A 14,698-nucleotide genomic window follows, 5' to 3' on the forward strand; every position below is an offset into this window, starting at 1 on the left:
AAATCAGTTACAGTTCCCTTTCTGCCATGTTGCAGAAAAGACAGCTGCTCTTCATTTGTAATTGCTTAAGGGCCTCTGATGATCCTGTGCCTGATGTAGAGATAGTTCATTGTTCTGTTTATTTAATTTTTTTAGCAGAGGTTTTTGAAAGAGTCCTGAACAGTGAAGTCCCCAATACTTGTTCATGATCAGAGCTTGATGCCCACTGGAACAGTTCCTTAGCTTATCTCAGCTTCATTTTACTCATCTGCAAAAGTGAATTGATCTAGTTTTCAACCTTTTTTTTTTTTGAGTCAGCATCTCAAATCTCACATTACTGACAATCATTGTTCATTTTTGCTATATACATATATTTTTTTCCCAAAAGGCATTACTGATTTATTGCATATTTAATGTGAGAAAAAGAGACATTCTTGTTTAATGGAACTCGAGTCCTTTTGCCACACACCCATATGCCACTGAAAGCTTCATTAAATAGAGCTGTTACCCCAGGGACAATGCAGTCTTTTAGCTCCTACGGTTAACTTGTACAGATGGTACCCAGTGTTGTCTGCCGACTTGAGGCAGTTCACTGATGGTGGAATGAGGGAAGGACAAGCAAGAGGGTTTTTCTTTTCCTTTTTCTTCTTCTTTTTATGAATAAGATGTATTTGATCATGCTTAATTGGAACTAAGCAAAAAAATATTTATTTCCCTATATTGCTTAAACGAAATATTTTTTTTCTCTTTAAATTTCAACTAATTTTTGGTGTCAAATTAAATGTCATATGCCTTTATTGAGAAATGATGTTATTGGTGTCTGTTTTCATGTTCCATAATTAGTTTATTATTATATTATAAAAAATGTATTTTGGTATGGGGAAATTTTCAATTTAGTTGAACATTTTATCTGCACATAATCTCTAAATAGAATTAGATAATGAGACAAAAACCACCAAACCTTCCCCCTCCCCCCCCCAAAAAAAAACCCTTCTTATCTTTCAAAATGCCTTATGTAAATCTCCTTAAGATTGAGTTTCCTCAATGCTGTCTTCTTTTTAAAGAGGTATTGAGCTACTTTGTACAGGGCTTGTATATCTCCTACACTTTCCTTCCCATTTCTACCCTTTCTCTGATCCACTCCGAATACATAAGTCCCTGCACCTGGATGCATGTCTGCCTCGATGGACATATTCAAATTACATATGAAAACTTCTGTGGTGTGACATTCTCAGAAATTCTAAAATCCTGTTAGTCCCTTGATGAGTTAAGTTCAACAAACTTTTTTTTTTTAAAACCTTTTTATTATAAGCAAGTTCTGTGCTAGGCTCTCAGTGTAAGAAAGTAACTAGCATAAGAAACTTGATCTTGGGTAGATGATAGGACAATTATGAGTACAACGATTAAAACAGTGTGATCATCACGCCCCTTGCCTCTACTCTGCTTTTATAATTCTCTCTTCATGGTGGCAGGAACACTAAGGAAAGTCTGTTTAATTTTTTTTAATCTTAATTGTAAAAGACTCTTTTTTTGGTTTTTTTCTTTGGCTACTAGCCCTTCCTTTGGAATGTGCGAAGCTTATAAGGGCTAAAATTTGTTTTTAGTCAAGACTTTTTTTTTTTTTTTGTGGTACGCGGGCCTCTCACTGTTGTGGCCTCTCCCGTTGCGGAGCACAGGCTCCGGACGCGCAGGCTCAGCGGCCATGGCTCACCGGCCCAGCCGCTCCGCGGCATGTGGGATCTTCCCTGACCGGGGCACGAACCCGTGTCCCCTGCATCGACAGGCGGACTCTCAACCACTGTGCCACCAGGGAAGCCCTAGCCAAGACATTTTTGACCCTAGACATTGAGTAAGACCATTTATATATTTTAGCCAAGAACTTCCTAATTTCTGAAATTATTAAATATTTGTATTTAATATATAAATATATTTGTGTTTAATATACATGTGTTTAACGTATATAAATATATGCCTGTTTATATTTTGGTGTGTATATGGTATATATACATATGTATTGTCTACTTATCTATCTAGAGATGTACAATCTATTCTAATTACGTGTATATTTTTTTCTGAACGTTAGTGATAGCAGGTTTGACATGTATTACATTTAAACACATTTACATTGGGAAATGTGTAAACTCTGTGTGTGTATGTGTCTGTGTCCACATATAGTTTACACATACATATATAGCAAATATTCAAGAGAAATTAAACTGGTGTATTCTCAGTGGTCCATATTTTATTGGACTGAGCATGTGCACAGGGAAGTGATTAAAATTGCATTTTCTTCAGTACCTTACCTAACAAGTACTTACCTGATTAAATTGAAAGTGTGGGGTTTGAAAAATCATTTCAAAATAATAAATAAGTTAATGTTAGGGATGAAAGTTGTGATGCAGTTTATGTCCTTTTCCCAGCTGCTTCTTATCTAGGTCATGGCAAAACAAATGCCATTACTTCCTACTTGCCTGAGTGGTCCTTATACTGTTCACTTACTGGCTAACTCTTGGTTGTATTTTGAAATGAGCACACTGCTTTAAGTAGATGGTACATGGACAGATCACAGATAGGAAAAAAGAAGAATTAAATTTGGATATTTGAAATATTCTGACTTTTTCTTAATAGAATAAAAGCATTAAGTGCATTTAAAACAAATAAAAAGTAAAACTAAAACAGTCTCCTTCAATTAATTCTTAAACCTCCTGGACTTTTAGAATATAGTCTGTCCTCCCTATCTGTGGGTTCTGCATCCACAGATTTAACCAAGCAAGAATGGAAAATACTCAGGGAAAAAAAATACCAGAAAGTTCCAAAAAGCAAAACTTGAATTTGCCATGCACTGGCAACTTTTTGCATAGCATTTACGTTGTATCAGGTATTACAAGTAATCTAGAGATGATTTAAAGTATATGGGAGGATGTATGTAAGTTATATGCAAATGCTATGCCATTTTATATGAGACTTGAGCACCTGCGGATTTTGATATGGGGTAAAGTGGGAGTGTCCTGCCACAGATACCGAGGGAGGACGGTGCGTCTACATATGTATACATATTTGTGTATATAATATCCTAAATGACATACCTGTTTAAAACGACATTATAGTCCTAGAAACAGAGAAATAAGCCCCTCTGCCTAAACTGGGCTTGAAAAGATGTTTTAATCAATAATCACATGAAAAAATTCCTCTGCTTAATTGTGATATTTGATTCATTTAGAGAGATTTTAATCAGGACAAATGGAAAGAAAATACTGTTGGTTTTTTTTGGAACAGTCCATGTAATTTATAACAGGGTCATTCTTTTGCATGGTGGCAAATAGCTGTTTGATTGTGAATCTCCTACTTAGCAACTGTTATCAAAAACTCAGTGAAATTTCCTGCTGAGACAAAGACAAAGTTTGAAGTTAATGTCATTAGATATTCAAAAGGAGTATTAGGCACGGTCATGATGAAAGACATTCAGTGATCTCTGTACACATGTACTGATAAAATAGGATAATGTTACCTATTTCCTAGGTTGCTCGTGAGGAATAAACATATAATACGTGTAAGTATCTTGTAACATAGCCTGGCAGAAAGTAAACCCTCCATACATCGGAATTGATTCTTCTTGAAGTGTTGGGGTGGGTAGTTGTTGTTCGATGACATAAAACCCCTCTCACGAGTGAAAGTGAAACTCTCGGGATCACCAGCTTCCTGTATATATTTTCTGGCTGAGAAACCTCATCTGCAAAGAAAGCCTTCACTGTACTTCAAACTACAATAGGGCTATCAGAATAGAAAAGAAAGTCCTAATCTGCTTTGATCTCTTTGATCCTACTGTTTGCAGCTCTATTAATTACTTTAATACACTGACCAATCATCTACCATGTGCCTTGTTAGCTGTTACCCTTGTTACAACATTTAGATTGTACAACTCCATTAAGTCACTGTAAGAATGATAATATTGTTATTCATAATGATAACAGCCACATTAGTAAGAGCAACTTCTATTTACTTGAGTGCTTACTCTGTGCCAGGTCCTGTTCTTAGCACTTTAACTGAACTATTATTCATTTTTTTACAATAACCCTAATGTGGTAGATATTATTATCCCAATTTACAGATAATACTGAGCCTTTTGCAAGGTTGAAGGACTTCCACAAAGTCACAGGATGGCAAGAGGGTGAGCTGGAGTTCTCTCTGAAAGCTGACTTGAGAACCAGATTCTTAGGTCTCACTTGTGATTGCTTCCAAGAATGAGAGAGAAAACCAAGACTCAGATTAAAAGGAGTCACTCATGTTCTCTCAGGGAGGGTCATGTCAGAGTCAAGATCTCTGCAGAGAACTCGGACTCTGACTTCAGGGATTATTTTACCACCCCTCCTACTCTCATAGTTAACATATGAAAAGTCTTGATCAATGCCTGTTAATTAATTAAATTAATTCAAGAGCCCCATTAAGGCTTCTAAGCTAAAACATATTGATAACAACAACAACAAAGGTCATGATCTGAGTGGCAGATATTTTCCTACTGATCTGCTTATTTCACACATACTTACCTCCTGTGGAAAGAGATTTATCTATCAGCCACCAGTTCTTCAATACCATCTGTACAAACCTTAGATAGATAGAATCCTTGAGGCATGTCTGTGTACCCGAAGATGAGGTGAACATTCTCTTTGCTGGAATACGAGTTTCAATACATCTCAGAATAGGGAACGATATCCTGGCATCAAAACCACAACTGGAAAAAGCCAGATAAAGAGAAGGAGCAATAGGGCATCTTTTACCTCTTCTCCAAATCACAGAAATTGAGGGGAAAAAAGCTCAAGGATTTATGGATTTGACATGCCTTTCCTTTTTAGATGTCTGTTTTAGAAATTAAGAAACCGAGACAGAGGTTAGGCAGCCTGACTTAGGTAAAAGCTTTGTGATTAAACTAAGTCTGTATCCAGACTACCAAACTTCTGTTCTTTAGCCTACTTACTTCCCCTGCCTTTTTAGGACTATTATCAAGATCAAATAAAATACTCAGTGACTGTTTACCTCAGATTTCCAGCCTGGGCATATAAAAACACAAACATACTACTCCTTTTCTTGCCCGTTTAAGTGTGAGTGACATTTTGAAAATTCTAACAAATGTTGGAAGAAAGGGAAAAGATCATCATAGCAACGTGTGGAAATTGTATGGCAGCTAAAAGACAACAAACAAAACCCAGCAAATAAATAACAAAAAAACCCAAGACCCCTTTTATGTTTCTATTCCTTTGGGATTTATGATATAATTTCATGAAGCAAGAAGTGAAATTCAACATTTTGAATTACTCTTCAAAGAAACTGAAAATCAGTATCCACAAAGAAATATTGATTCCACAAAAAGATCCAAATGGGTGTGCAATAATATCACCAATTGTTAAGATGATAAAGTGTAAGGAGGTTTGTTGAAAGTTGAAACTATTAAATAAATTACAATTTTTAACATAAATAAGAAAAAAGATATATGAATAATTATATATGATTTAAAACCATATTATCTCAGAAAGAAGCAAAAAAAAAAAAAGATTTGGAGTGCTTACTGGCTACTCCTTGTTATTATAATTGAACTATATTCAGGTCATATTAAGAGTAAGTCTAACTTTAGAAAAGTAGAGTGATTATGAAATCTGGGTCAGCTGAAGTAGTTGTGTAGCTCTGAGAGCTATCAGCCTGCCTATCCAATATTGCCTTTCTGTCTTCTAGAGTTGCCTTTCAAAGAATACAAAATAAGAAACAAAAACACACTGTGCTTCTCCTCAAGATAGTTCTTCTATGAAAATTATTCTACCCCTGGAGAATTTTAAATCAGGTGTTTTTACTCTAAAAGTAGTTTACACCCCAAAAAATGAGTTTGAAGGTGATAGGTCAACTTGCCATTCGTACATAAGTTTCCACACTTTCCTAGAGAAATTAGCTAAAAATTATAGCTAGGTTATGAGATGGGTCCACAATATTGCCTTCTGTTATATTTTAACTATATTTGTAAATATTGTTATTAATAATAGTCTATAATCTGGGAATAGGTTAAAAAAAAGTGAAGAAAGAATGTTATTCAACTCTCAGCAAGTATTTATTGGGTGTCCGCTCTGTGCCAGGTACTGATCTTGTTGTAAGGTTTTTGCCTGCATAAAGCATAAATTCTAGTGGAGATTCATACTCCCTTTTTGGGGTGAGGGGGTGGTGCATGGCTCACCCTAAGTATTGTGATCTAGGGAATCCTCACGTTTCTTCTCCATCTCCCTGAACCTCACTGAATCACCAGGGAACCCAATTCACTCATGAGATTATAAATCCCTCACTGAAATTCTCACCTACAATTGCCCTAGCCCTACATGTTTTCAACTTTTTGGTAGCTGATGTGGGACTCATGAGGCAATATATCCTGCCTTATATCTACTTGCTCATGTCAGAAACATCCAATTCCATTGCTGTGGTTCTATTTCACGATGATGTGTTAGCATTGATCAGCATTACCATCTGCATCAATTTGGTCAGAAAATACTCATTCCTGATCAATATCTATGTCAAAGGAATATCCATATATTAAAATATAAATCACCAGGAAAAAATGAAAACAAATATGCAGGTTTAGGTAGCTCAAAAATCATGGTGAGAGGTTATAAAACTTGGAAAATCATCCATGAAAAGCATTTTATCCACTACTGAAGATTCCCAAAGAAAGGCAATCCTAAATCAACTTTCACAAGGCTTAATAGCTCTTTCTCTTTTCTAGGAAATATGTTTAAGAATTAATCTAATTCCTTTTTGTTATTGCTTGAGTTCATTTTCCCTTCTTTTGTTGTCAATAGATGCTTGTTAAATCTTTATACATATTTGTTCAAAGAATAAGGGATATGGTATTCTTTATAATAATCCTTCTTCAAGATAAAGGTAAACTGAAACACCAGGACTAGCATTGAAAAGATGTGATTTATTTAGTTGGCATAAATCATGTAAAAAAACACCAATTATATGAGTGTGCTTAATTTCTAAACATTTTCTCATAATGGATTAATTTAGAACTAATATATCTGTGTCTCCTAGATGATAATAACGAGATGATGATATTTATTATCATGCAGTTTGATGTAGTTGATGTTTATTAAAATCTTACAATGTGCTTGGCATTGGATTGTTTGCCATGTAGATTTTCTCACATGCATTTTCTTCTGTAATCATTATAACCATCCTGTAAAGTATTATGTCTCTATACACAAAGCTCAGAGATCATACAGTTATGTAGTGCTAGAGCTGGAATTTGAGCTCAGGGAGTCTGATACTGGAGCTTGCACTCTTAATCGCTCTAAAAAATAAAGTATCCATTAACAAATCCTATCTGGAAATTAATCAGCCACACTATTGGCTCGATTGGTCATGGGTTTGGAAGAAATAACAGCTGTCTTGACCTGGTTAACTTGATACCACTAATCAGACACAGGCTTATTTTTTTCTGTTATGCAAGTATATTTTTATACACGAATAAATGAATTTAGAAACTGACAGTGTTGGCTGCTGTGAAATTTCGAGTGCCTTTGTAAAAGAATTTAGATAGTTATCTGGACATAGATAACTAATTTATCCTTAAGTCTGTATGACATACCTTTTGGAAATGTAATTATCCATGGTATGGATTTTGTAGAGAAAGGGTATGAATCTCTATGTTGAAATAGCTATGGATTTATTAAGGTGATGTGATAGCAGATGCATGATGTTGTGAGCCCTGCCAGTGGATTTGTCCAAAGTGCTATTTGGAGTCCCCCAAAAGCCCTAGGACTATTAACAAGCAATGAGAACTACCCAGCCACCTTAGATGAAGTGCCTTTGGAAATGAGGGTACAGGACAAACTTTGTTCCACATTTGTATACATTAAAAGTGAAATGGGACATTAGTAATATAGATTGAATGGATTTAGGATAAACACCAAGTTCCAGAGTTAGCTAACATTATTCAAACAGTTACTAAGGCAGGGCAGGGCAAGAGAGAGCTTCTGTATCTTAGTCATATTTTATGATTTTTCTGAGAAAATTCAGGATGTTTTTTACCTCAACTTGTGATTATTTTACAAAGTTAATATGCACCATGGATATATAGACCATAGAAGAGATCCTGTATTTTAGGTTACTGGTATACAAAAGTATCTAATTTCAAATATTTTAGTGATGGCAAAACTGAAAAACCTCAGTCCTTATATTTAATAAACAAAGCATAATAGCCAACTAACAAAAGCAAATGGTTCTATACATGCTTGGAATAATGAAAGTTCTGTGCAGATTTATTCAAGTTATTTCAGTTAACTGCAGGTACTTTGTGTATGTGTGTGTGTGTGTGTGTGTGTGTGTACACATTATTTGAATGAAATTAGATTAGAATAGTTATGTTCAATAAATTGATACCTGGATTTTATTTGGCTGAAAAAGCTGTCTTATACATCCAAAGGCACTAACATTATATGTCTTTTCCTAATCTACTTGGAAATTACGTGAACTGATGACAAGTTCGAAACATTAAAATATGGGCCCAGTTTCTCACTGCTATCCTCTGCCTACAGGTTGTGTATAAAAATAATGATGTAAGGCTGGAATTATCTCGACTTGCCAAGCAAGGAGACCCGAAGATGAAGATTCATGGAGTGGTGGCCTTTAAATGTGAGAATGTTGCAACTTTGGACCCAATCACCTTTGAAACCCCAGAATCTTTCGTCTCTTTGCCTAAATGGAATGCAAAGAAAACAGGCTCCATATCGTTTGATTTCCGCACGACAGAGCCCAATGGCCTCATTTTATTTAGTCATGGCAAACCACGGCACCAAAAAGATGCCAAGCACCCCCAGATGATAAAGGTTGACTTCTTCGCTATTGAGATGCTGGATGGCCACCTCTACCTCCTCCTAGACATGGGGTCAGGCACAATCAAAATCAAAGCCCTGCAGAAGAAGGTGAATGATGGAGAATGGTATCACGTGGACTTCCAAAGAGACGGACGGTCAGGTAATGTATCATTTTTTATGCTGTTTATCTGCTGGAACACCACTCCTAAGGAATGAAAACCAAGACATATTGAAGAGTTCTTGCATTTCTGTCTTTAAGGTAGAGGAAATTGTTATTATTTCTGTTTCACATCATAAAAGAATCAGAAGGAGCTAATTAATCATCATAGTTGGGCATCAAACCCCAAATGCTCAAATGGCTTCTAGAATAGCTTCTTAAATGAACGTTAAATGGATAATCAAGTGCCAAATCTTGCAAGAAATTTTATCTTGAATTTGCAAATGACAAAATTCAGTGTTCTTGTGTTCCCAATTATCTCTTGTCTCATTGGATGTTTGGAGTGCTTGAAGTGGCAAATATAAAATATGAAAAAAATTTCAATGATTCATATATAAAATCCTTAGTTTAATACAGTACACTTTTTTTTATCCAAGGTGGGTCTATGGTATCAAAAACACTTTAATCAGTACAGTAGGATTTCAAGGATGCAGGCAAAACTCCGCTGCCTTCCAAATAGCTTCCCTTTCTGGTGAAAGAGGTTTGGAATTCCACCAACAGGAATTCATTTCTCTGGCTTCCTTTCGCCGCACGTTTCTTTTTTCTGGAGTCGTGCATGTGAGGTGGGGGAAGGAGAGGATGTTTGTAGTGAAGACCTGAATAAATAACGTTTACTTGCTCTGAAATGTGGAAGTAGATTAGGGAGCTTAGCGAGTTCCCCCAGCCTGTTTCTGCCAGAGTTAGCAGTTAATTTGCTACTTAAGAACCTTCAGACAGAAGACTTAAAAGGAGGATGGGAACATGGACTAATCTTGTGTTTTGAAATATTAACTAATGGATGTTATCACTTGACTTGAAATACATCTAGAATAAAATTTTGAAAATGACTTTTAAGAATATATATAATTTTAGTCAGACTTTATAGCAGTTTAATTAAGTGGATATCTTTTGGAAGTTCAGAGGGGCAAAAAATACTACACTTAAGATCAATGAGGTATTTTCTAACTATATGAAGAAATACATGGTTAATGTCAAAATTTCAGTAAATGCAAAATGATATAAAAAGGAAAATAAAACCATTCATTATTCATTTGATAATGATGATTTATACCTGGATATTTCTTGCCAGTCTTAAGTGGTGGTGCAATTAATTAGTTTCCTAAGTTCCTTGGATGACCTATTACAATAAGGATCAGATAAATACCTTAATCCTTAAGCTGAGGAAAATCTACTTTTGCTGTTTGAGCTCTTTAATGCATCCAAATAACCAAAAGTTTATTAACTGCCCTGTTTATTCCCTCATTGGAAAAGGCCAGAGCAGAAAATATCAACTTTAATTTACCAAGTTCAATGCTGGATGGGAAGAAGAAAGAGATGCCTTAAAAAAGTGTTATTTGCAGTAAGAAAGAAGATAAACAAAATGTGGGATTTTTGTCAGAATCCAATGGAAAGATTTAGTATGCTTGGTTGTGTTTTGATGGTAAAGTACTTTTATTCGATTATGATTTCAGATTAGTGAATTGGAACAAACAGTATAAAAACCAATGCTCATTCATTAAACCAAGTTCTGCCTTTACTAAATTGAAAAAAAAAAGAGAGCTCCTTATGTTGGCCTAGCTCAAGGGAGCTTAATGTAATTTTAATAACTGCAGCTGTTAATATTTTATATATAGTATTTTAATTAAGTTCTGTATTTGCACATTGGTTTGGTATAAAGTAGGTTTTTAAAGATTGAATGAATAAGTATACTAGCTTTTATTTTACTTAAAGGATATTTCTGAGTTAGGCTTGGTGAAATACTAAGATTTATTGCTCAGTTAAAACTAAGAAACATAGAATTTCAAGAAATAGTTTCATCCATTTTTCACATCAGTTATATTCAGAGGCTATATGAACATTACTCTTACTATAATGTGGGAAACAACGTTTATATGACAAGAGGGCAATGTGGGCTGATTTCTGACTCATAGACAATGAAGGTCATTATCTATTGATTTGCCTGGGATCCCCCTTAGCTGAATATTTAAAAACATTTAATGAGCCGTGTTATCTCCATTATTAAAGTAGAGGGAGCCCAGACGTAAGAGTTATTCCTTCTCTTATTGACCATACTAAAGTAAATAGGACTAAAAGCCATGGTCATTAATTTGATGCTAATAAATTTTGGCTGTCTTATCAGAGACAGTGTTAAAACTGTATTTGGTAGACAGACTGAATTTTTGATATTCCCCACTTTATAAGGGGAACCCCTGTATGACAGGGACTATATTCTTTATGTTTATATCCCAGTGCTTTCTTAGGCAATAACAGTTGCTCAATACATATTTGGTGTAAGAAAAAATAAAGAATAAAAACGTGAATGGCTCAGTGCCAACCCACCCCAATATTCTAAAAATAGTAACATCATCATTACTCTTGAAGAATAATAGCACTCTTTTAGTTGTAAATACAACTTTTTAAAGAATTATATTACTTCCCGAAAGCAGTTTAAACAATATAGGATAATAGGTGCTGTCCTTCCTTTATGAATACAGTTCCATCCTCCAAACCCAGATGTCCAAAAAAAACTGCGGTGAGGAAGTTAAACGATTGTTAGAGAACTGTGATAAACCTCGTACAAAAATGACAACCTTGTATGAGAACAGGACTGCTATTCCTGCTTGTTCCTGAGCTCCCTGTATCATTTAGCAAACACGTAGGTAGAAGGAACATTAATCCTGAGGGAAAGCATTCACTTCTTGCTGAGGGCTGGGATAGGCATGCTACTGAGGAGGAGGATAGTCACTCAGGATGTCCACCTTTCTGGTTACCTGCCCTTCTGTCCTTTGTTCACTAAAAGGTGGGTACCTGAGCCCTTTGTTTGATAAGAAATATTGTCTTCATCTGCATACTTTTCCAGAGCTTCATTTTCAGCACAATTAATTGTATTGGGTTATATGTCCCTTCTTCCATCCTGTGACGTGGGGAAAGAAAAAAGCACTTTCCCAAACTTTGACTACTACTGTTTGGTCTCAGTCTTTCCGGACAGTGTAGTTTCTTCCGTGGCCGGCTTAGTCTATGACTGGGGCCGTGGGAGGCTAAGTGGACTAAGCCACAAGTGGCATTTTCAGATCCTGCGCTAAATTGGCAAAGGAGGAACCATACCAAGTGCCAGCCTGATTTTGTGGATCAGAGTGTATGGTTTGAGTGCCACAAAAAGTAGATATGCTCCGTAGATGGTATAGCTACTTAACAGAGCCAAACCCCTAAGTTACTGAGTTAATAAATATGATTGACGGGGCTCATGACTCTGCAAACTTTGCAGGACGTGCAAATGAACATTTTCTTACCAACCCCTCCTCCCTTTCCAGGGTTCCCCTTTGCCTCTCTTTTGCTCCCAAACTCAACACAAGACAGCTTCCCAGGTATTTAACTAAAGCATGAAGTGTGCTAAAATTAGGAGGAGGTTAATGACTGTTTTCTTGGGCATGGATATTGTTTAAATTTGTGTTAAGCTATTTGGCTGAGTCAAGGGTATCCTCTCAAGTATTTTTACGGCAAACTACCAGTCATTTTTTTTTTTTTTTTTTTTACAAACCATCATTACACATTGAAATCAAAGAGAAAACTCATTATTCTTGTCAAATTCTACTTGTGTACAGCAGGGTATAGCAGATTGTATCAGCAGTTATTCATGGGTAAGCCCACATTTAACAGCTAAGAAGCCATTGAGATTTGAATTGAAGTCATAGAGTTCCAGTTTAAGAACTAGAAATTACAGAGGGAAAAGCAAAAGGCTCTCTCCCAAGTACATAATTAGAGGTTTATAGTAATCACTGTTTGATGTGAACAGCACTTTCTAGCTATCTATTACCAGCACTGATTTCTGTGTATACCATTCATGAATCTCCACTCTTACGCATTTCTACTTGAATGACCATTAGACGATTTTTCCATTTAGGCCTTGATTTGAATTGGCCCTCTGATTATAAACATTCCTCCCATGCTTCTACCTAGTAGCCTGTTGCAGACATTTGAAATAACATTAAGTAAATGTATAATGCTTTATTTTGTACCCATGTCCATAAACCATTACCCATCCACGGTAAGACTAAAATACCTTATCAATAATTTATCAATTATTTGACTATGCTAATGACTAGATGGAGTCAATTTTGCATAAAGTTATTTTACATTTTATTAAATTGATCCTTATATTTATTTATTTATTCTGAATGTGTTTTAAAAGAAGATAGTCATCTGTTGCCTTCCCCTCCCGTTTAAACCATTTTCAGTTTTACATATTTTCCTCTAGTTTTTTAACATGTAAGTATATTTTATATAGTCACAATTGAAGTACAAACTTACTTTTTCAGACTATTTGGTTAATATGATGTCATAAACTCTTTTTTACTCAGAAGTACCCAAGTAACAAAAATTATTCTCTGTGAGTTGTGAAAAGAGCATCTAAGAATCAGAGCAGAGCTTTGCACAGGCACCTTAACCAGGCTTGCAGGGTTGTAGGACTCAAATGTATTACCATATACAGTGTCTGTGGAAAAGAAAGTCACAGAGACAAACATTGGCGGTACCCATGTAAGCACTGCCCAAGGGACTTGACTACTTCACCCCCGCTACAGAGATAGAGGCAGGTCATCTTAATTGAGATGGGGGCGGGGGTGTCAGAACATCCTAGGCTAATATTATTAAAGCTCCCATCATAAATGAATAAATACACATTTGGAGTATAAATTGACCTCCCTAAAGAAACATTCCATATCCTGTGACAGTTAATTTCTCATGGAGAATGAATAACTTGGCCCTCTTATTTTATACATTGGTCTTATGGGCTTGGTAAATATCAAACTCTGAGAGGTGGAACCTCTCTCTCTAAATTCACTAAATCGCCTTTCCAGGCCCACCCAGCCAAGGGGCAGACCCTGGACTAGGGTGTCAGGTGCATCCTCAAGAAATAGGCATTTAGCTGACCACACCAGCCGCAGTGGCCGGTACTGTGGAGTGCGGCGTGGAAATCTGGGGAATTTCTGCAAAATAGTAGTTTAACTGCTGCAAAACACATCACTTGATTGATATTTACAACTTCCCAGCATTGTCTGTGATCATTTTTAAAACTCATAGGTATACATGTATTGCTACGAGTATGCGTGTTTGTACATGTGCCTGTGCTTAATTCATGGCGTGTCTGTGACGTATAAATATGTGCTGTTGGTGAAAATGTTCAGGCAGTTCAAAAAGTACACAAGTGAAAAGTTTTCCTTTGCCACACACTCCCCTAACCAATTCACTCCCACCTCCATAGGTAAAATAATTTGGTGTTGAAAAATTCCCAGATATTTTCCTATGCACCAGCATATCTGTAAATATAATTACACATATAAAATAAATGTAGAGCTTCTTTTTTACATAAACAAGATCGCTCTTCACCAATTATTGGGTGACTTAAAAAAATACTGAGAACTTTTTCTATGCCATTCTTTGTAGTGACATCAGATATCCCTAGTTTGAATATATCAATATTAACTTAATCATTCCTCTATTGACGGACATTTAACTTTTTACTTTTGAAAAAAATTCACTGTTCTAAGCTAATTTATAATGAAAGTCTTCATATTATATCTTTATGTATATTGGTCAGAGTTTCTGTAGGATAGATTCTGAGAATTGGAATTGCTGGATTAATTGCATTTTTAATTTTAAAGATAATGACAGGTTA

The 14,698-nt window shown here is 35.7% G+C and overlaps 1 protein-coding gene across 18 annotated transcripts in view; it reads left to right on the forward strand.

The window, feature by feature from the left end:
* Window positions 1–14,698, forward strand: part of NRXN1 (neurexin 1) — a 1,121,172-nt gene that overhangs the window by 489,334 nt on the left and 617,140 nt on the right. For all 18 annotated transcript variants that reach the window (XM_060026644.1, XM_060026625.1, XM_060026628.1 and 15 more), the window contains one exon: window positions 8,550–8,988. In XM_060026644.1, the coding sequence (XP_059882627.1) occupies window positions 8,550–8,988 (439 nt within the window). The remainder of the gene's footprint in view (window positions 1–8,549; window positions 8,989–14,698) is intronic.

Source organism: Delphinus delphis, chromosome 12, assembly GCF_949987515.2.
Source record: "Delphinus delphis chromosome 12, mDelDel1.2, whole genome shotgun sequence".
NCBI lineage: Eukaryota > Metazoa > Chordata > Mammalia > Artiodactyla > Delphinidae > Delphinus > Delphinus delphis.